Raw genomic sequence first — 20,343 nt, 5'->3', positions numbered from 1 at the left:
TCCCAAAAGAATGCATTTTTTCATTGGCATAACATGATTGTTAAATTTGGCATCTGAATTACGAAAAAATGCAGTTCCTTTTTTTCACCACACCATGTCATCAGAGATCTGTAGGGAGCTTTTTTTTTTTTCCTTGAGGGCACATCAGCCGATTACATGATTTAAAAAAAAAAAAAAAAACAACTTCAGTTAAGATAACATGACTGTTGCTTTTAAGAAGTCAGGGCAGTGAGGAGGAGACGTGGGATGCGAGATGCTGTTGTTCCAGATTAAGAAAACGAAGATAGAAGTGTGAACCACGAACCCCACGGGGCGGAAGACCCGACCGCTCTGACCTGACTCACTCTCCCGTTAAAGGTCCGAGCCCGGACACCCGCATGCCTTCCGCGTCCGCGGTCCCGTCTCGCCGGCCTCGTCCCCATTGTGCAGTGTAATCCCCCGGGGCTCAACGGAATGTGAAATCACCCGCTCCACCGAGCGCCGCGGCCCCGTCATTGTCCCCCGCTCGCCCCTAACGCGATGCGGTGGGCGCGCAGCAGTTCCCACGCTGGCCAACGTGTCGCGGGGCTCTGTTTTGGAGATGCAGATGCGTAGAAGTTGACCCCTACACTTCCGAGGTCCTCGTGCCGTGCGTCCTCCGAGGGGGAAAAAAAAAAAAAAAAAAAAAGTTGCAACGGCAGTGAAAATACTCGGTCGCAAGTGAGTCCCGCATTGGAAGTGTTACTTAAGTAAAAGTATGTAAGTGTTAACAACAATAGGTACTAAGTGTATCAAAAGTACAACAACTAAATGTAGAGTAATGGCCCCCGTGAGAGTCCGGCTCTGACATTATCAAGACCCCTAATGCTAATGCGTTCATGTGTGACTAGCATGTTGGCATGGCGGATCTCATGCCAACTATTTTAGGTCCTTTTTTTTTTTTTTGGGAGGTTTAATCGTAAACATTGCGTCATATTTTATCGCGTGAATGTAACATTTCAATTATTAAAACAGCCGGTAGCTTTAGATGTCAAATAAATGTAGTGAAGTAAAAGTATAAAGTAGAATAAACCTGAAATACTCAAGTGGAATTTTGAAATAACTTTGCTATTTCAGTTTTATGCTACTTTTTTTTTTTTTACTTCTACTTCGCCGCATTTCAGGGGGGAGACGTTACACTTTTTACTTCACTACCTTTATTTGATAATTTGATGACCAGTTACTCCGTAGATTCAGATTATTAATACAAAATGCAATTGACAAATAAAACATGGTGTTTTACACTAGGTTAAAACAAGATAAAAACTATTGGGGGGGGGTCACAAGCTAAGTAATTAAAATCAGCTCAACGTTAAAGTCTTGTACATATGTACTGTAATATAATATGTATTATTCTGAAATGAGCCGTTCTGCATCATATGTACTTTTACTTTTGGTACTTTTTCAGTCGATTTCTCGACGCCGATACTTTTGGGGCTTTTTTTGCTCAAGTCAAATTTTGAATGTACGACTTTGACTGAAAACAGAGTATTTCTACCCTGAGTCGCTGCTTTTTTTTTTTCCACTCCGGCAAAAGGCGCGGTCACCACCTGCGGCGGAGACCCGCGTAAACAGCGGTAACGGCACCGCTGCAATTACTAGCATTACTCTGTAAAAAAAAAAAAATTAAAAAAGAAGAATATAGTGGATATACTGCATTGATTTTCTTCTAAATGGGCAGGACGACAAGTGCGCGACAGCGGGCCACAACTGCACCAGTGCAATGAGCGACACTTTTACAACTTCGCAGATGGGCGCACACCGGTGAGACGGGTGTGCATTGGTTGGCAGAGGGCGCGGGGCGGCTGAGGCGGTGCTTGACGGGAGGGATCCGCTCGCTCGCTCTCCGCTCTGCGCCAGTTCACTGCCTCCGCTCCGCCGACCTCCTGCCTCCATTTAAAGTTAACGGCCACTCCGCTTCGCGTCCGAGAGCAGGATTTTTTTTTTTTTTTTTTCCCCCCTCCTCGGACCGGTTGCTGTGCCCGCGCCGCGACGATTTGTCTCCCAAAAGTTCAAACGACGGAGCGGCGACGGAAAGGTAAACGACTCCCAGAAAACAAAACAGAAAGAGGTCCAGACTCGGCGTATTGATTGAAGTTTCTGTGTAGCTCTGAACGGCTCTGGGCTGCAGATGAACGGCTGTAAAAATGGGGGGTGGTGTGTGTGTGTGTGTTTGTGTTTGGGGGGTGTAGCACGTTGTGTTTGCTCTGCTGCGAAGAGTTGGGATTACAATACGAGGAGATGCAGCTGGTAGCTGACGGCTTTCAGCTCATGCATGTGATTTTTTTTTTTTTTAAAGGGCGAGTGCTGTAGATGGCGAAGATCACGTGTTAATAACAGAGTAATTCGCTAAGCCGAACGGCGACCAACAGGGGTAGACCTACCGCAGCCCTCTGCCCTCTTTTTAATCCTCGCAAACAAGCATCGCTTCAGTTGCCGTTGCCGTGGCCCGGCGATTGTTAGTGTCGAGCCTCTTAGGTTGCCCCTCTTCAGGGGGGGGGGACCCTTCTCTCGGCCCGGGCTATTTGGAGAGTCGAGCAGTTCGTCCGTCAGGAGCAGAGACTGGTGACCGCTCGGGGGCCCTTAGGCTATTTGGGGTGTCAAGTCTTAAGATACTCAGGTGTAAAGGGCTCAGCTAAACCTTTTGCTCAGACCTGCCAACGCCTGGTGCAACCTAATGCATCGGTAGTACATCGAGGGAACAGCTCTGGACTGTTATTGCCCCCAGTTTGGTGGGCTCTCACCCGTGTGACCCCCCCCCCCCAACCTGAGATCATGTGTGTTGCGGGACGTGGTGCTATACCAGTGGGGACAGCGAAAGCTGAATCGCAGTGGACCTTTTAAGACCCCAGAGCGGTTTTCCCTGTTCACTTTTGTTGATCCTGGGGGCAGCAAAACCCTCCATGCTGCGAAGTAGATGATGGTGGGCGTTGGTGAGCAACGTCGCTGCTGTGGGATCAATGTTCACTCCGAGTTCCACTTTCACTGTCATTGGACCGCCAGTGGAGACTTTCAGTCCTAACAGAAGCTGGAAAAACAAAGCATTCAGGAAAGTCTTGATACTTACTTAGGTCCACGTTTTTCCCTTTTTTGCCTGAACTTTCAGCTTCTGCGCCACTTTTTTTTTTTTTTTTTTTTTTTTTTCCAGGTGACACTTTGCTGTGTGTTCATTTCGAGCAGGTCATTTCAAAGCTGGTGAGTCTCAGATGTATAACATTTGTGTCATTTGAGTTTTCGGGCGCAGACAATCAGTACTGTAGCCAGGTCAATGGTCCCATTGTTAATCTGATCTGAGAAATGGCAATAACGGCTTTTTTGTTTACCGACTGTTTCACTTCTCTAAATACGCCAGTTGTATTTTTCATTTAGCCAACGCTTCCTTCATACCTGAGTCTGCTTGAATCCTGTATTAACGACTATGATTTTAACCCATTTGACTTTTTTTAGGCCATACTGTCAGAAGTCAGTACTTGATTACCACATCACAGAAGTGATTAGAATTTGCCTTTGAGCAGCCTCACCCATTCATATTTATAAAATAATTCACCTTAGCAAAAATAAGCCAACGTATTTTAGTTCTTTCTGAAGACTCCGGATCCCTTAATTACTGACCCCCCAGGCCTCCCGGATACGTGCGAACACTTGCACATAAAAAAAAAAAAAAAAAAGCGTGGCTATTGTACGACAACGTGCACCCTCACAAGTCTGGGCAGGGCTGAGGTTTTTTCTCTCCGAAGTTAGCGTGGTGTTTGGCAGGGTTGCCACCACAAAAAAAAAAAAAAGCTGTTATGTAAGTAAGCCGGAGTGATGAGCAGTCCCCACTTAGATGCTGGGGAGTGAGCAAAGCCTTGCCTACATTTTCCAAGAAATCTATGATTCATACTGTGGTGAAAGTCTTTTGTTTTTTTTAGATTTTAGTCTGATTCACAATCCGTGCTTCTTGTGTTCAATTTCTCCACTGTTCCTACTAACTGGAGCCTGTTGTACTTTGCATGAAACCGGCCTTTTCATATATTACCTTCCAGTAGTAGTCATGGGGAAGCCCTGTTTTTAACAGCGTGCTCAAATGTGGCCACGTCATTACTTTTGACCCCGCTTTTTGCGTCACAGCACAATGGTTTTATTCAGTTGATGAATCTTACAGTGACCAGATCCATTTTATCTACCCAAAGGAAAATCCCTCGATTCTTGATGTGTATCATCATGTAAAAAAAGAAAAAAATATGTACCGTATATCCGCCTAGGTGCTTTCAACAATAGAGGCAACAACTTCGGTACATGTGCCAGTATCTGTACTACCCTGGCACTATATTAAACTACAGTGAAGATTAAACAACCAGGGGAACTAGTGGTTACAGGCTGTAGCTCTATGGATGCATAAATGTTTTTTTTTCCTGGTTGTACCACTAAGTAAGTAACTTCTTGCTCTGCCTGCAAAGTGACCCCTTGAGCAAACAGTCCATTTATAGAATGGGAGTATTCCCCTGTTCTTGCGATGAGTCAGAGTAGCATCTGCATGTAAAATGCAATTTCGAGCGTGGCCTTTGGCTTTGAAGGCCAGCCATGGCTCACGGCGTGGGAGGAGGTGGAGCTGCAAGGGGAAGACTCGCATCTACTGACTGGGCTCCCCCTTCCCTGAACTGGCTGCCTCCCTCCCTGCCTGTGCCTCCTCCAACCTTTTAGTCAGCCGTGGTAGCGCTCTGACGGAGAGCAGCTGATGGAGGGAAACACTTTCCACAGCAACCAAGCGTAGTCCGTCACCCCCCTTCTGATAACCGGGTGCAATCTGCACTCACTTCAGTGAAGAGAACTGTTGTAGTTTCAGGAGAAAAAACAAGATGCCCATCGTTAGATGTAGACTTCAGCTTCTGTTGAAAAAAACCTACGCAGAGTTTTCCAACCACAGAATGACAATGGCTTGCAACCTGCAAGTGTTGCAAAACAGCAGATTTCCTTTACACATAGGCGTGGGTGTTATGACAGCGCGCACAAACATAAGCCTCCATGGGAAAAGGTCATCCCCAAGCATACCTTGAAATGATTCCTGAAGAGACTGTTTCGCGGTTGTCGACAGTTTTACGCTGAGACATTAAGGGTTCATAATTAAACGCAAGGCGTGTGTGAGTGCCAACTGAACTGTCCACTCTAATCCTCCAATTATTTCACTCGGTGAATTGTTATAAAGCGGTTGATTTGGTGTTTTTCAGTTGAGTGGACAGAAGTAAAAGCAAGTTACAGGCTCTAGACAGATGGTTTTTCGGAGGTTTATGGGAGAGTAGATGCTGATTTCACAAGCTGTTGCTACTTGAAGAGCCACTTTAACATTTAAGTAGTCCTCTACTGCTTTTCGAAGAGCGGCAGGGATTCAGAGGGCGTTAGCTTGCAAGCATTTGTGCTCAAAACATGTGCCGCACCATATAGTCTGTACTGATTTATATGGAGCAACATTTTGTTCAAACAGTATTATACTTCAGACTGTCTGTCAGCAGTGCGGACCAAAGTGAATCACACTGAATAAAGGCTAACGAATGTGAAGAGTCACTGAATGTGACTCTTGTTGGCGTACATTTAAATCTTTCTCGTGTCTACACATCAGATACTCTTCCACATAAATGTTTCTGTAAAGCAACATAAACAGTTCCCTCATAAAGCATCCACCATTTGAGTTCAGCCCAGCAGCGTAACCTTAGTGAGAGCCAGGACAGAAACAGTTAGTCACATGGTCTGTATTAAGTCTTACCGCTCCTCAGACATTCCTGAAGCCTCCTGAAATATTTATACTTGCTTCAGTAAGCTCATTTAGATGGTGCCATTGTTTTTCAAAACTCCCTCCGGTGTCCGAGAGTGGAGACAAATGGCTCGATATGTATGACACTACCCATCACTTTTTCCTCTGAGTGCAGGGAATACCTCCTCGTGTGCTCCGTGTTCTGACTAGTCCTGATTCCAAATCTGCATCGTGCATGCAAATCATTATCTAATCAGGAAGTGAGGAATCAGATTACTCAGATAGGCTCCAGATCTTGTTCAACCAGACAATAATGATGATGGTACTCGGTCGGTAAGGAGACAAAACAGACTAGATGCTGCTCCTGACATCAGGATAAAAATGGAAAAGGAAAAATAACACCCATGACTTATCTAAAAAAAAAAAAAAGGAGGTGTGTTTTAAGTGCAAATAAACCTAAGAAGCCTATTTTTGGTTTATTTATAACAGTGTCAGTGTTTGAAGACAGGGTCTGGAGCATATTTTTAGAATAAACTGTTTTAGACTGTATATCGGGAGATCAGTAACAGATGGCTCTTCACGATTCCTTCGTGTGTCGCCTTGCTGTCGATACAGACCTGGCCCACCTGATCGGCAGCATAAACAGAACTGCTAGGCAACGCTGCTGACCTTTTGAGGGAATTAAGTGAGGACAGTGTGAACCTTTCAGAGTCTAAAGAGAGCAAATGGATCCAAATCACATGTGAAGAGTCGGTGTTTTATCCGATTATTTCATTTCTTTTTCTCAGTCGGTTCTTTGTCTTTTAAGTGCTCTATTATCTGTTCAGCGCAGGCCGTCATCACTGATACCTTCACTGGCTGCACTTTATGCGCGATAACTCCTGTGGAAAACGGTGTAAACAACACATTTACAGTGAGCTCCTATTCATCAGCCTGGGTGGAAAACCACCACACTGTCTTTTATCCGCTTTCGTTTTGCATTTGTCTAGTTGATGAGTGAATGGTTTTGATATTAGACATGTTATCGGAATCACAATATGTGTATTTGCCTCTTCAGAAGTGTTACACCTGGTTCAGTATATTTATCCTTCTCTATTTTTAAACTCTTTCCCCTTTTAATTCCTTTTGTAACAATCACATCGTTTAGTGGGGAATTACCAGAACTACTACTGGATACGTGGTTCTAAGCCAGCAGGCTGGCCTTTAAGGACCATACCAGTCTTTTTTCCAAGTTTTGGTTCCTTAAGTACGCATCATTACTACTGACCATTTTCCAAAGCTTGCTGTAGACTTTCTGAATCTTACTTTCCTCCCCTCCGTTCCAGCCTTCTGTCGCCATTCATTTCCATACGGTATTAAAATGAATTAGCAGACTTTTGCACAGAATAGTGTACAGAGGGTATTAATTGTTTTCAGAGGCCCATCAACCTCGCACGCTAATGCAGGTAAAATGCGGATTGATTTAGGAAGTCTCCCCTGCATTACCTCATAATGGTAATGTAATTTAGAAAAAACCTAATGCAGTTTACCGTGATGGATTACATAACTCAGACAAGTTTTAAGATTAATAAGAAATCTGATACTCTGCAGCTTAGATTGCAAAATATGTTGCAGTCATTTAAAGTGTAAATTGTGCAGAGTCACTTGTGTGGTCCTGTAAAGCGAGACCAAGTCACTTTTGTAGAACTGATTACAGGATAAATGGTAAAACACAGTGTCATAAAGAGTCATAAAGTCAGTAAACTGACGTTTGCTAACATTAGCCACCGTAGGAAGTGCAGTGTGTTTGGCTCTCAAGAAAGCTGCAGGATGGATTAACGCAGGCCAAGCAGTCGGGCCCCTACCGACAGACACGATTTGAAACCGGCACTGCACTAGTCAACCTAAAGTTTGCAAACACTGGCCAACATTAGCCACCATAAGCTGCTGGGGATACCAGACCACGTAAGACTGTGACAACAAAACCTGCGAGGGGATTAAAAAGATCGTACTTTTACTTATTAACTCAAAGTTTTGTTCGTAAATGGCAGAATTTGTTATTTTATCTTTAAAAATATTACATGGCCTTGGTTTAGCACAAATAGTAGCTTTTAAGCATGTGTGCTGTTTCTTGGTGCTTATTATGACAGACTTACCTGGAAAGATCACATTTCTAACGTAATCGTAAAACTCTGACTATCAGTCGCATTAGACTCTTTATAAATTCTATATTGATCAATGCCTATATTTTTTATTGCACCATTTTATTGGCACGTGTCTACACAAGCAATGTTAAACAGGATGCCAAGATGCACCTTTCTCCCGTCCATTAACTAGTTCCTCCTCTTTCTTCCATTGTTAAGGAACTTTACATGTATCGGTTTCTTTTCCTGTCATCAGGGAATCTCCTTCCATTATGTTTTAACAGCAGGTTTGCCTCTGATGAAATTATTCGTAATTAACCCGCCAAATTTTCATCCAGACTTAATGCTTCCGACTTCAGAATGACACGCTTCACCAATTTTTATGGCGATAACAAGCTCCGTCTCTGTCACTTTCAGATTCAAGCTCACTATCAGCCTTGTAGGACATTTAGGGCTCTTCCTTTTGTTTGAAGGGGAGATCCCTCGAGAAACCATTGTATTATTTCCTCTCTGCAAGACATTATTGTTTATCTCTGCATTTTAACACTTCATTGTACTCTCTTGTGCTAAAGTAAACCAAACGCTCCCCATTTCTGGAATTTTTTAGATCTTATATGGGCCACTGAGGGTATGGAAAGAGATTCTGGGTGCAGAGAATCCCTAGAGTCGAAGTATCATGGGTACCGTTAGCCTGACATAATTTCTACCAGACTTTTGGCCCAGTTTTAAGAGGCCAGTCACGTGTTAATGATGGTGGGAGATGTAAAATAAACACAGTATATAGACGTGACAAAATTGTTTATGTTTGGCAGTGAAGCAGCGTTGTACAATCAGTATAGTACAAGGAAAAAATTGCATCCACGTATGGTACATGTTGAGAAAAGACTGTGGGTTTATGAACACAATGACAAAGTGGTTGGTCATATAAACTTATGATAATCATTCATTGTGTTCACCAAAATGGAAAAAAAAATGTTCACGTGTACAGAGTTGACTGCGGACGTTCTGCACGGTTCTACATTTTCTTGCTTCTGCTTCCCTCGTTTATGGATGTTGAGTGTGAATCTCCCTGTCTGCAGTCAGGGATTTGTACGGTGCGAAATGGAAGATGCTATCTTTTGCTTGCAGCCATGCTTTTATGTTTTACAAAGAAGCCGGCTACTGTGCACCCACCTTCTCTTTTCTCTGCATCTATGTCTCACTGTTTCTCTCGCCTGTGCACAGGCAGGCAGTTAGTGCAGAAGCAGGCACCATGTCCACCCCCACAAACCCAGAGGTGAAGGAACTAAACCCCGTCGACTTTATCCAGCTACAGCAGTACATAGAATGTGAGTACAGACAAGCAGGCGGGCGAGCAGGCAGCTTTCTCAGCGCTTAACCCCCCCCCGACCTCAACCCACACACACACACAGACACACACTCACACACACACACACACACACACACACACACACACACACTCACGTACACTCGCTCATGGTTTTTTTATATCTAGAAGAGGCAGAAGTCTGTCACATTCAGTTTTTTTGCAAATAAAGCATGCACATATGTTTTTGTGCTTCAGATAAATTTATATTCATTGTGTAATCCTATGTGTACGAGCTATTTAAGAAATGTGGAGTGAAAATGGTTACATGCAGTAGAGTAAAATGTGAAAATTCAATGTTTGAAAACTACCTACATGTACAGAAGTTTATCCCCGTGTGACCCGTGTGTCTTCCAGACTGCAGCTTGAAGGTGAAAGACGTGCTGAGGGAATTTGATGCAGATGGCAGTCTGGCCCGGCACAGACATGGAGAGGTGACATCTCCTCCAAAACTCACTCGCAGTGCTCTCAGCTAGGAGGCACACAGCTGAACTGAATTATGGCTCTCAGCGGAGCAGTTCAGTCATAAATTAGCATGTGATTTATGTATATTGGGCAGTTATTAATTGTTCTACGGTGATTAATTAGATTCAAAGCCATCGATCATGATGACTAAGCTGTCCGTGAGAAATGTCTTCAACACATTTAAGCGAGGTTGCAAATGTAAATCACCTCCTTAGCTTTGCCCACGCAGTAAGGCCTTGCTGAACAGAGTGCTGGCTGCCCTCACACAATGTAAGCTCAAGTGTGACTGAAACAAGATCCTTCCAATAATGTACATCAGTGGCTGACACTGCCAAGTAGTTTGTACCGGGAAGCAAATGCAGTCATTTGCGATGGATAATTTGGCTAAATATAGTTTAATTAGATCATTGGAAGGAAATGTTGATTTTATTATAATGGAAAAAACACAAATACTTTCATAAAGTACCAGCAAATTACTTCTAAATTACACAGGAAATTTTTTTTTTTTTTTTTTTGTTCTTGACGTGAATTAGCCGGCTTGCAGTGACATTATTTATCACTGGGGCAGCTCTGCAGGGTATCAACCAGGGAAATTGAATTATGTCAACAAAAAATGGGTTTGTGGTTCACCATTATCGAGGGACTACTGCTTCTTAGCCCGGCAGCATATTATCATGTGAGAAACACAGATACCAGGCCAGACAGATGGACTGAAACCTTGAATGAGGAGCTTGTTTTTTTGTTATATGTCATTAAAATCCTGCAACCACTCCAATTTTGGAGTATTAACTTTATTATATATTTTTTAATATTATATTTTTAGCTCTAAATGATAGAGTAAATGTTTCTGAGAAACATCTTGGCCTTTTGAAAGCATTTCAACTCCTGCTCAATACACTTAGATGACTGTTAAACCGAAACAAGAGGGTTTTTTTTTTTGAGAAAGCATCATGTCCTATACAAGATTTTCACATGGTAGCAACAATGTGATCGTCATCTTCCCTTATTTTTAGAAGAGGTGATTTTGAAAAATGCAGAAGTTAACATGCACAGCACACACATGCACACACATACACAGACACTTAAGATATTTCATTACACAATTCACTGAACCCATTCATTTTTTTCCAGTGCATCAATGAAGAAGGCTTTCGTCTGTTCCTGAAGACTTATTTAGAAGTGGAGGACTTCCCTGTGGCCCTCTGCCAGCGACTCTTCCTCTCCTTCCAAAACTCTGAACCCACCCAGGAAGACAGTGCCAGTGAGATTATACACTATGTGTCTACGCAACTCACTTTCTCCACGCTACTTTGTAGCAGGCCCTTATCAGTTTACACCCTGGCCTATTTGGCATACATTCATTTCATCACTACATGCAGATATGGTGACTGGAGTATTTTCAGCCCCCTCTCTCTCCTCCCTCTTTCCCGTAGAGGAGGTCTTTCTGAAGGATGTTTCATGTTACTTCTCTCTGCTGGAGGATGGCCAGCCCAGGGACAAGCTCGAGTGTGAGCTGTAATTTTCTTTCTTTTTTTGGTCAAAATAATTTGAGCGATGACTTGGTCCAGCACTTCCATTTTTTTATTTCCTCTCTCTCTTTAGTTGCTTTCAAGCTCTATGATAGAGATGGCAATGGAGTCCTCGACAGCTCTGTAAGTTGTCGAGAAAAATCTTTTGAGTTGTGATTTTAAAGTAACGGAGCGTACCAACTGCAATTCTAAAACCAGTCGTTTGTTCCTTTTTCAACAGGAAGTGGATAGGATTATTGCTCAGATGATGCATGCAGCAGAATACCTAGGCTGGGATGTGTCAGAGTTGAGGCCGGTAAGTCCCACAATGCTCTACTCTGAAATGTCAACATCCCGGAATCACATGAAAGCCTGTATGTTTTGTACTTTAAGCCGGGACAATATAGTAAATGCACATTTGTTTGCAGAAGATATCCTTTACGACATTACGTATATGGAACCTCGAGTTACTCATTTGCTAGGTTTACTAAAATGATAAGCTTCACTGCACTACACAAATTCCCATGCGTGACCAGTTTCACGAACCATTGGGCCTTTTTAAGTAATAGAAAATTGACGTACTTGTTGGATAATAACAACCAGCTATCATTTCATCAGGTTCTGAAGGACATGATGACGGCAATTGATGCAGACAGCAGCGGCACGGTGTCTCTGGAGGAGTGGGTGGAGGGAGGCATGAACAATGTTCCCTTGCTGGTCTTGCTGGGTCTGAAGGTGCTTTTAAAGCAGCATATTTCTCTTTTCATTAAGTATTGTCTCCAAAAGCCTGGCTCAGCTGCATTTCATGTTGACGGCAGGTGTCTCACAGAGTGGTAAAACCTCCTTTTATTATTCTTGTGAAACCCTGGCCTTGCTTGCCTCTCCTCTGTCCTCGGCCTCCTCCCTGTCTATAAGTGCCTTTTTGCCTACTCAGTGTTACAGGGTGTGGATATGCCATCTCTGCTCACGAAAGCAAGATGAGTGCTTTAGTGTTTCCATTTACTCGGCACAATCTGTGCCCACATGTAACAGTGCCTGCATGAAATGGGAACCTTCACGCGGACGCACTATAGTTGACTAAAGAAATTAATAATTTCATCAAAATGGTTGTCTAAAATCAATGACGGGTCAGTTTTGTGTTTTGGGTGTTACTTAATGTTTTGCCAAGAATATAAAAGCCTCTTTCTGTTAGACTGAATTTCTGTGGCAGTTTAAAACCATAAACTGGAGTCACTGGGTTTGGCCTCTGCAACAATGCCAGGGACTTCCCCTCAGGCTATTTCTAGCCACCAATGGACATTTGAAGCCTGGGGTGCATGAATCCAGCCCCCCCCCCCACAGTTGCTGTGGGCTGCCTTACAGGCTGCCAGCTATGCCTCATGTAGAAAGTGTTAGGCTGATTCATCATGTTGGGGGGAAAAAGAGCATTTCAGTTTGTAATCTGGTTAACAGCACTGGTTTCTCTGTAAACAGGCCGAAACCAGGAAATAGATATAAATGCTTCTTTTGTTACAAACATTTAGTTTTCTATTCAGCATGCAAATGAGTTCGCACAATAACACGATGTTTTCCACTTTCTTGCTTTGCCATCTTCAATGATTGTTCCTTCAACAACCAGATGACCCAGAAGGATGGGCAGCACCTTTGGAGGATGAAACATTTCAACAAGCCCGTTTACTGCAATGTGTGTCAGAGCATGCTGCTGGGTCTGAGGAAGCAAGGGCTGTGCTGCACCTGTGAGTAACTGAACTCACCAGAAGAGGGTGACACTGCAGTGACATTTATCACCGAAACTTTGTTGTCAAAATTGAGATTCCTGCAGACTCCTTTTCAGATTAAAACTCCTCTGTCAGCTTTACATGAGACAGGGTACAAAAACATCGTATGACAGCTGGCTTATGTGTCTTACTTTGCAGGCTGCAAATACACAGTCCACGGGCGCTGTGCTAACAAGAACCTGGCCCCCTGCACCAGAACATATGTGAAGTCAAAGAAAGAAACAGGGGTATGCCGGTGGCTCCACCACAACATTCAGAGTGACACTCACAGTCTAAATTAGACTTCATCCTGTGTGCGTGTGCTCCTCTGTGGATGTTGATACATTCGTCCGACATTTCAGGTTCCAGCACACGACTGGGTGAGTGGGAACTGTGACTCGAGGAAGTGTGATAAATGCCAGAAGAAGATCAAGAGCTACCAAGGCTTAACGGGCAAACACTGTGTGTGGTGCGACACGATGGTGAGGAAGCATCTTGATGTGCGACTGATTTCTAGGAATGCACAGTTATATAGTTTGTGAGCAGTGAGCAGTGATCGAGCATTTTGGTCTTCAGTCCTTCTGGTTTAAATGGCCTAATAGTAGGCCATCTACCCAAGATGCTTTGGGTTCAAATCCAGTCTAGTGAGTCTCGGTTCTTCCTTTTCATTTTCCTCACTTTCCTGTCTCTTTCCAGTGTAACCATCCAACGCAACAGAAATGCAAAAACATCTTGCAGAAGATCAATTTAGCTTCTGTCAGTCATCACTGTTGTGCTAGGAGTTTATGTAATGAGTCACTGTTTGCGTTCTGCAGCGTCACGATGAATGTGCAGAGGAGGAGCCAACGGAGTGTACCTGTGGGCCGCTCAGAGACCATATCCTGCCACCATGGGCAATATATCCTGTTATAAAGGTACAGAATTATCCTCGGGCACATCTCAAGCACACGCGCTGTACAAACAGTGCCTGTCACGCCAACGCAGAACACGACATCAGCCCAGGGCTGTTTCTTGTTGTTGGTAAACCCTTCTCACCTGTGTTGCATTTTAAAAGGTACAATGTGTAGAGATTTTTCTTTGTTCTCAAAAGGCAAAACCTCATACCTTTGTTTTCCTCCCTAAAGGAGAGACCAAACAATGTAAAGAATGGCTGCTCGAGTTCAACGGATGACAGCGAGCTCAATACTACTCCTGATGGACAAGTGCTTCAGGTATTAATCTGCCTTGTGAAGGTTTTTATCAGGGCTGCATGTTTACAAACTGACATCTTAGAAGGCTAAACATGGACAGATTCCTTTGTTACAATATACAGTAACGTCTATATATATTTATAGTTGGTAGTTTGTTATATAACTGTTATATCATTTTCGATATATCATTCAACAGATCAGCCCTGTGCCAAACACTCATCCTCTTCTAGTGTTCGTCAACCCTAAAAGTGGGGGAAAGCAGGGAGAAAGGTGACTAAAAAAATAAATAAAAAATACACTCAAAGAGAAATACATGTCTAACACATCCACATTGTTCAGCCTGGTTTTATGTATTTCAGAGTCCTGCGTAAATTTCAGTATTTACTGAATCCACGGCAGGTATATAACCTTTCAAATGGTGGACCTGGACCAGGGTGAGTAATCAGTACAACAGATTATGGTCAGTGCGAAATGGAAATAAATAGAATTTTTATGAATTTTATCTTAAAATACACAGAGCAAAGTATTAGATTATTTCAGACCACTTTGATGTAAGTATTTCTTTCAGTTCTGCATCATGCTCTGCTTCTACATTTGTCAACACCTTTCTTTCAGACTGAGTTTCTTCAGAAATCTGCAGGATTACAGGATCTTGGTGTGCGGTGGAGACGGCACAGTTGGCTGGATTCTGGACGCGATAGGTGAGATTGTTTGGTCAAACTCTAGAAAAGGCAAGTGAGCTTCTACCAGCGTGAGATTCTGGAAAAAAAAAAATCATTGTGACGCATTTTTCCTTCCCTCTTTTGTTTTCTTGGAATCAGACAAAGCCAATCTGCTGGTGCGGCCACCTGTTGCTGTGCTTCCTCTGGGGACAGGAAATGATCTTGCACGATGTCTTCGATGGGGAGGAGGTGAGAAAGTGTTTCACCTGTCAAAATAATGTTTGCTGCATATGCTCTGGTGCAGAGTGCGAGTTTTTGGGACTAAATGTGCCTCAAAAAAACAGAAGCTCTTCACATGTGCTTTTTTTTAAATATTTGTGCACACGAACTCGCCCAGTCATGTTAGTCTTGTTTGTTTTCCCTTTGCAGGATATGACAAGGAGGATTTGAGTCGTATTCTTAAAGACATCGAGGGGAGCTCTCAGGTGCTGATGGACCGCTGGAGTGTGCAGGTCACCACAGATGAGAATGAGGAGAAGGGCGACCCAGTGCCGTATGAAATCATCAACAACTACTTCTCTATTGGAGTTGTGAGTTTCTCAGAAATACATCACAAAAGAGGAAGTGTTTATTTTTCAGTTTTGTTAATGTCTTTGTTTTGTTGTGTTGACAGGATGCATCCATTGCCCACCGGTTTCACACAATGAGGGAGAAACATCCCCAGAAATTTAACAGCAGGTATGCATTTAATTCTTCGCTGGAACATTTTCAGTTTGCAGGGCACGTACTTTCTCCGTGAACAGCAAACAAACAGCAGAGAATATCCTGCTCATAGTAATAATATACAACACAGTCTAAAAATAATCATCATCTACTGTACAGCAGATGCAGAGCTGTTTTTTTTGTATTCAGTTTTACTTTGGTCGCTGTATTTCCTGCTTACAATTACTGCTTTTTTTAAAAGCTGGGGGGAAAAAAAAACTGAATGCAGGTGGCGACAGCAGGTGTCTGTGGCAATAAGTGTTGCAACTTGACTCCTCCTCCTCCTCCTAAGGAGCTGTGCGTGCTGAAGGGAGAAAATGTCATGTGAAAATAAAACATCACTTAAACCTGAAAGGCACCCTTCTTTATGACTGCAGAATGAAGAACAAGCTGTGGTATTTTGAATTTGCCACTTCAGAAACTATCTCTGCTTCCTGCAAGAAACTGAACGAAAGTCTAACAATCGAGGTGAGAGCGCAGCACCTGCGTAACAAGCATTGCAAGTGTGCATTTTGTCTGTTTCAAAGGCAAACCTGCCATGAGAGAGCTGTTCCCAAGAACAGACAGTGTAGTGATTCTTCACTTTTGCTGCACTTTCTTCAGTGCTGCGGTACACCACTGGATCTCAGCGGCCTGTCTCTGGAGGGGGTTGCTGTACTTAACATTCCCAGCATGCACGGCGGCTCCAACCTATGGGGCGAGACCAAAAAAGGGGACACTAAGGGACTGACGAGTCAGGACGAGCCAGAGGTGATCGTGGACCCAGAAATCCTGAAAGTGACCTCTCAAGGTATTTTGTCTTTGACGTCAGGGAACATAAAAACTGTGGTATTTTTTTATGTTAACAATGCATCAAATGACTGTGTGAAAGGTGAAAGAGCCCGCATGTAGAAATGGACCCAAAACTCCAGTTTCCTTCATCTACATGAAGCCTTTTAACCTCTTTCGGCTCATCGTTTAGGTGTTACGGCCCGACGGCCGGACTCCACTCTCATCAACGCCGTTTCCAGCTGCAGCAGGCAGGCATTTTTTGCAGATCGGCCTTATAAACGCACCGTACGCTACCTGTCCGGCGCCAAAGCAGAGCTGAAAAGGATAGTGAATATCGGGCCAACAATTGTAAGGTGGACACAAATAAATGCTACTGTTGCTCTGTGTCTGCTGGATGTGTACATGGGCAACTGTTTGCCCGAACAACTTTATAGGGTGATAATATGTCAAATGTTGTGTTTTTTAGCTTGATCTGATGGAAACAGATCAGTGGTCAAAAAATCAATGAATGCAGCTTTACAATAAGAAGGTCATTCACACAAATCATTAAAGGCATTAAAGGAAACTGGCTCCCATTGATCAAATTTTAAATGATGTGTTATCATGCTGTTGTGCTGTTCAAACCTGCAGTGACTGTTTTTTTCTGGACACTTGGGGGCAGCAGAACACTCATCTTTCATGTTCACATGGCAGCTTATTAGCAAACATTTGCCTATTTACAAGTCCGGCAGACACAGCGCCTCGTTGTCGTTCGTTTGGAGTCGTGTTTGTGTCCACCTGACGAACGGAAGTCCAACATTCACGCTCCTTGTAGGTCTGCTTCGGTCTCCCCCAACTCCCGAGGGAAATATCTGGTTCTCTAGCTGCTAAATGCTCCACTGTGTTCACCAGCTCGCCTCTTCCTGTGGCTGTCTGCTGTTTGGTGCTGAGCGGGTAGTGCACAGTGGATTTATGAGAGCTTTTTTTTTTTTTTTACTGAAAACAGCTGCCTGCTGCTGATGGAAACAATGTTCTCAAACAAATGATCCATCCAAAGGATCCACCGGAGTCATGACATCTGTTGTCAATATAAAAATGTTGATCATAGCCTCTTAAAAAATATTTGCACTTTGATTTGTTACGCTCGGAGTTGTCGTGTAAGCCTAAATGTATCTATTAACGTTTGTACGTATCGTATTAGTATTTCCCACTTTCTTTGAGTCCCACTGTGGTGCAGAGTAAATGTGGTGGCCGGTGTACGGTTTTTATGTCGGACTGAACGATGCTCCCCCTCTGTGGACCGGGTGCTCAGTATGTCCGTGTGCTCTTGCCAGATCTCAGCGACCGTCGGTTGGAGGTGGTCGGCCTTGAAGGAGCCATGGAGATGGGACAGATATACACGGGCCTCAAGAGTGCCGTGAGGCTTGCCAAGACCTCACAAATCACCATCAGGTGAGAGACAGGCGCACAGACATGCTCGGACTTGTCAGGCTCTGGGCTCTCAGTCTTGACAATGGCTTGCAGTTGACTTTGATCACCAGCCGACGGATACTCCTTGGCCGGATCTTTACATAACACTAATTATGTATGCTGGATTTCCTTTTGGTATTTTAATTACATATGAGAGGCGCCGACTTTGTTAACTGATGCATTTTGTTGATCCCTCTGCGCTTTACCCGCAGGACGAAGAAAGCATTACCCATGCAGATAGATGGAGAGCCGTGGATGCAGCCCCCCTGCACGGTAAATACACAAACTCAGACACAAGCAGAAATGAAATATTGAAGCTAGTTTTTTACTGTTGGCAATACAGTTAGTGGCAATGTTTTTATTTGATTCTAATGTAATTTACTGGACATTTTGCATTTTATATTTCCTTTTCAGATTCACATCACACACAAGAATCAAGCCAGTATGTTGATGGCTCCTCAGGCCAAATCAACTGGTTTTTTCAACTACAAATAAAACCGACTGACTACATGCACTTGTTCATTTTAAATAAAAGGACTGAGAATTTTTTTTTTTATAATAAAAACAGTTTGAATGTGTATGTTATAGAATAACTGCATTATAACAGTCAAAGTAAGGATAACTGCTTCAAAAGTTGTGCATCTCTGTAACATATAACCAAAGCATGGCACTGTTTGAATACAAACTGTATGGTAAGATATGTTTGCAGTGTGGCAAAATGAATTTGACCAAATTTACTCCATGTTTTTATCAATACTCGACACTCTCGCTGCCTCTGTCTCACTGCTTCACACTGTGTGGAAAATGCTGCTCTGTAGGACCTTAAAGTAAGGTTAGTAAAGAAAAGTAAATATCCTGCTAAAAGAAGAATATTCAGCTTCATGTGCCTTTACAATCCGTTCTTTGTGGTTATGGCTTAAGTAGAAGATATACGGAGCGATGTATAAGCGTGCACTTTGGGTATAGACCATGTAGTTTTGCTGTTTTGTTGTGGCTGTAAAGATGCTAGGAAAGCAAAATATGTTCTTGTCAATTTGGCACCAAAAGTGAAGTATAGACGAGATTACATTTCAGATTGTGGTTGAAGTAATTTTACTTTTTCATACATTTCAGAAGATACTTGAACGTGTTTCGGGGAACAGTAATAGGACAATCATTGCCAAAAGGGCTGCATGGGCTGCAGCAGTCGGCCTACTCTGTTGTTCCTGTGTGTGTGAGTGAGTGTGTGTGTGTGTGTGTGTGTGTGTGTGTGTGTGTGTGTGTGTGTGTGTGTGTGTGTGTGTGTGTGTGTGTGTGAGAGAGAGAGAGAGAGAGAGAGGCCCGAAAGCCTCTCTGCTGTACTTGTTTAGTGCAGAAAGCTAAGATATGGTCACTTCTAACTTGTAAATTGTGATGAGTTGGATTTGAAACTACTGGTTCGAACCTGTTTAAACATATATAGTCCTTATTTAATGCTTCAGTCATATCATTTTAGTATATCTGGAGGATGTAGATGTCAAAAGTCTGAAATAACATACTGTGTAAAGATGGATTTTAATAAATCGTCTGGGATTCAGAGTGTGTAATATTTTTTTAAAACAGTATTTGCCTACACAACTAATGCTTCATTCCGTATGTGGTTGGTTTTTCTACCACAAGGGGGCGTCATCTACTTTTTAGTCTGTGGCCATAGATGGCTGCAACAGGATCAGGTCCACTGACCCAAAATAACTGTCTTCTCCTCCTGTCTGTTGGACTTTATTTTTCATTTTACAACTTCATCTTTTTGTTATCAGAGAGCAGATCTGTACCTAGTTTTTCTCATCTAAGATACTTCTCAGATTTCCTCCTGCGCGGTATTTCTGAGCAATAAAAATACTTCAAGCTTTACGTTAATGGATGGTCTGCCAGCAACAAATGCTGCAATCAAATGCTGTCGGGACAAATCACGACAACTGACTTGATCGCAAATGTTTGGAAAACTTTGCCAACAGCTGCTGGTCAGAGTTATCTACACAACTGTTTGCATATGAAGTAAGCTACCAATTTTAAGTGCTATGGCACATATGTGCCAAAGGACAGCTCAGTTTCAGTGAAGTTACACCAGGACATGTTTGAAGACCAAAAAAAAAAAAAAAGTCTCCTTTTTAAAATAATTTGTCTTGTATGAATTTTAAACAAATAAATGTTCAATCATCTCCTTCTAACTCTTCTAACTTCTTCTCACTCACTGAAAAAATCCAGAATCTTAAAAAAAAAAAAGCAAATTTCTTTCATTTCCAAAGTTTAAATGCTAGAAACAAGATGTCTCTTAATTCCCTAAAGGTGCGTTCCCGGTGTATATGTCCAGGAAGTTTCAAATTTCTACATCACACTACAAATAATTTAATAAACTAATTTAAAACTACACTCATTTAAAAACAGCTGTCTAGTGGAAAACTAGAATAACCAAAATCACGTGTTTTGGGTGGAGGGGGACTAAAATTTAAGCTAGGATTTAATATCAGGGTCTGCTCCATAGAGGATGACTGGTGTGCTGAATATATGGAGCTATGAGAGGAATAG

General features: G+C 42.8%; 1 protein-coding gene across 2 annotated transcripts; it reads left to right on the top strand.

Annotated features, from left to right (window-relative positions):
• Positions 1-1,984: 1,984 nt before the first annotated feature.
• dgkaa (diacylglycerol kinase, alpha a) lies at positions 1,985-19,069 on the top strand. 2 transcript variants are annotated; one of them, XM_040153692.1, is made up of 24 exons: positions 1,985-2,056; positions 9,094-9,197; positions 9,593-9,669; positions 10,832-10,961; positions 11,134-11,208; positions 11,303-11,352; positions 11,450-11,524; positions 11,827-11,943; positions 12,827-12,944; positions 13,125-13,213; positions 13,328-13,447; positions 13,781-13,879; positions 14,090-14,176; positions 14,352-14,425; positions 14,515-14,589; positions 14,771-14,856; positions 14,977-15,066; positions 15,247-15,407; positions 15,491-15,555; positions 15,957-16,047; positions 16,183-16,369; positions 17,664-17,781; positions 18,012-18,072; positions 18,214-19,069. In XM_040153692.1, exons 2-24 carry the CDS (start codon positions 9,122-9,124, stop codon positions 18,292-18,294), a joined length of 2,202 nt encoding a protein of 733 aa, XP_040009626.1. In that variant the 5' UTR covers positions 1,985-2,056; positions 9,094-9,121; the 3' UTR covers positions 18,295-19,069. The 2 variants fall into 2 exon arrangements, with proteins under 2 accessions (XP_040009626.1, XP_040009627.1); XM_040153693.1 differs by lacking the exon at positions 1,985-2,056 and adding an exon at positions 3,175-3,213.
• Positions 19,070-20,343: the final 1,274 nt, after the last annotated feature.

Source organism: Xiphias gladius, chromosome 18 (genome assembly GCF_016859285.1).
Source record: "Xiphias gladius isolate SHS-SW01 ecotype Sanya breed wild chromosome 18, ASM1685928v1, whole genome shotgun sequence".
In the NCBI taxonomy this organism is placed as follows: domain Eukaryota; kingdom Metazoa; phylum Chordata; class Actinopteri; order Istiophoriformes; family Xiphiidae; genus Xiphias; species Xiphias gladius.
This window is presented reverse-complemented; position numbering and strand designations above follow the sequence as displayed.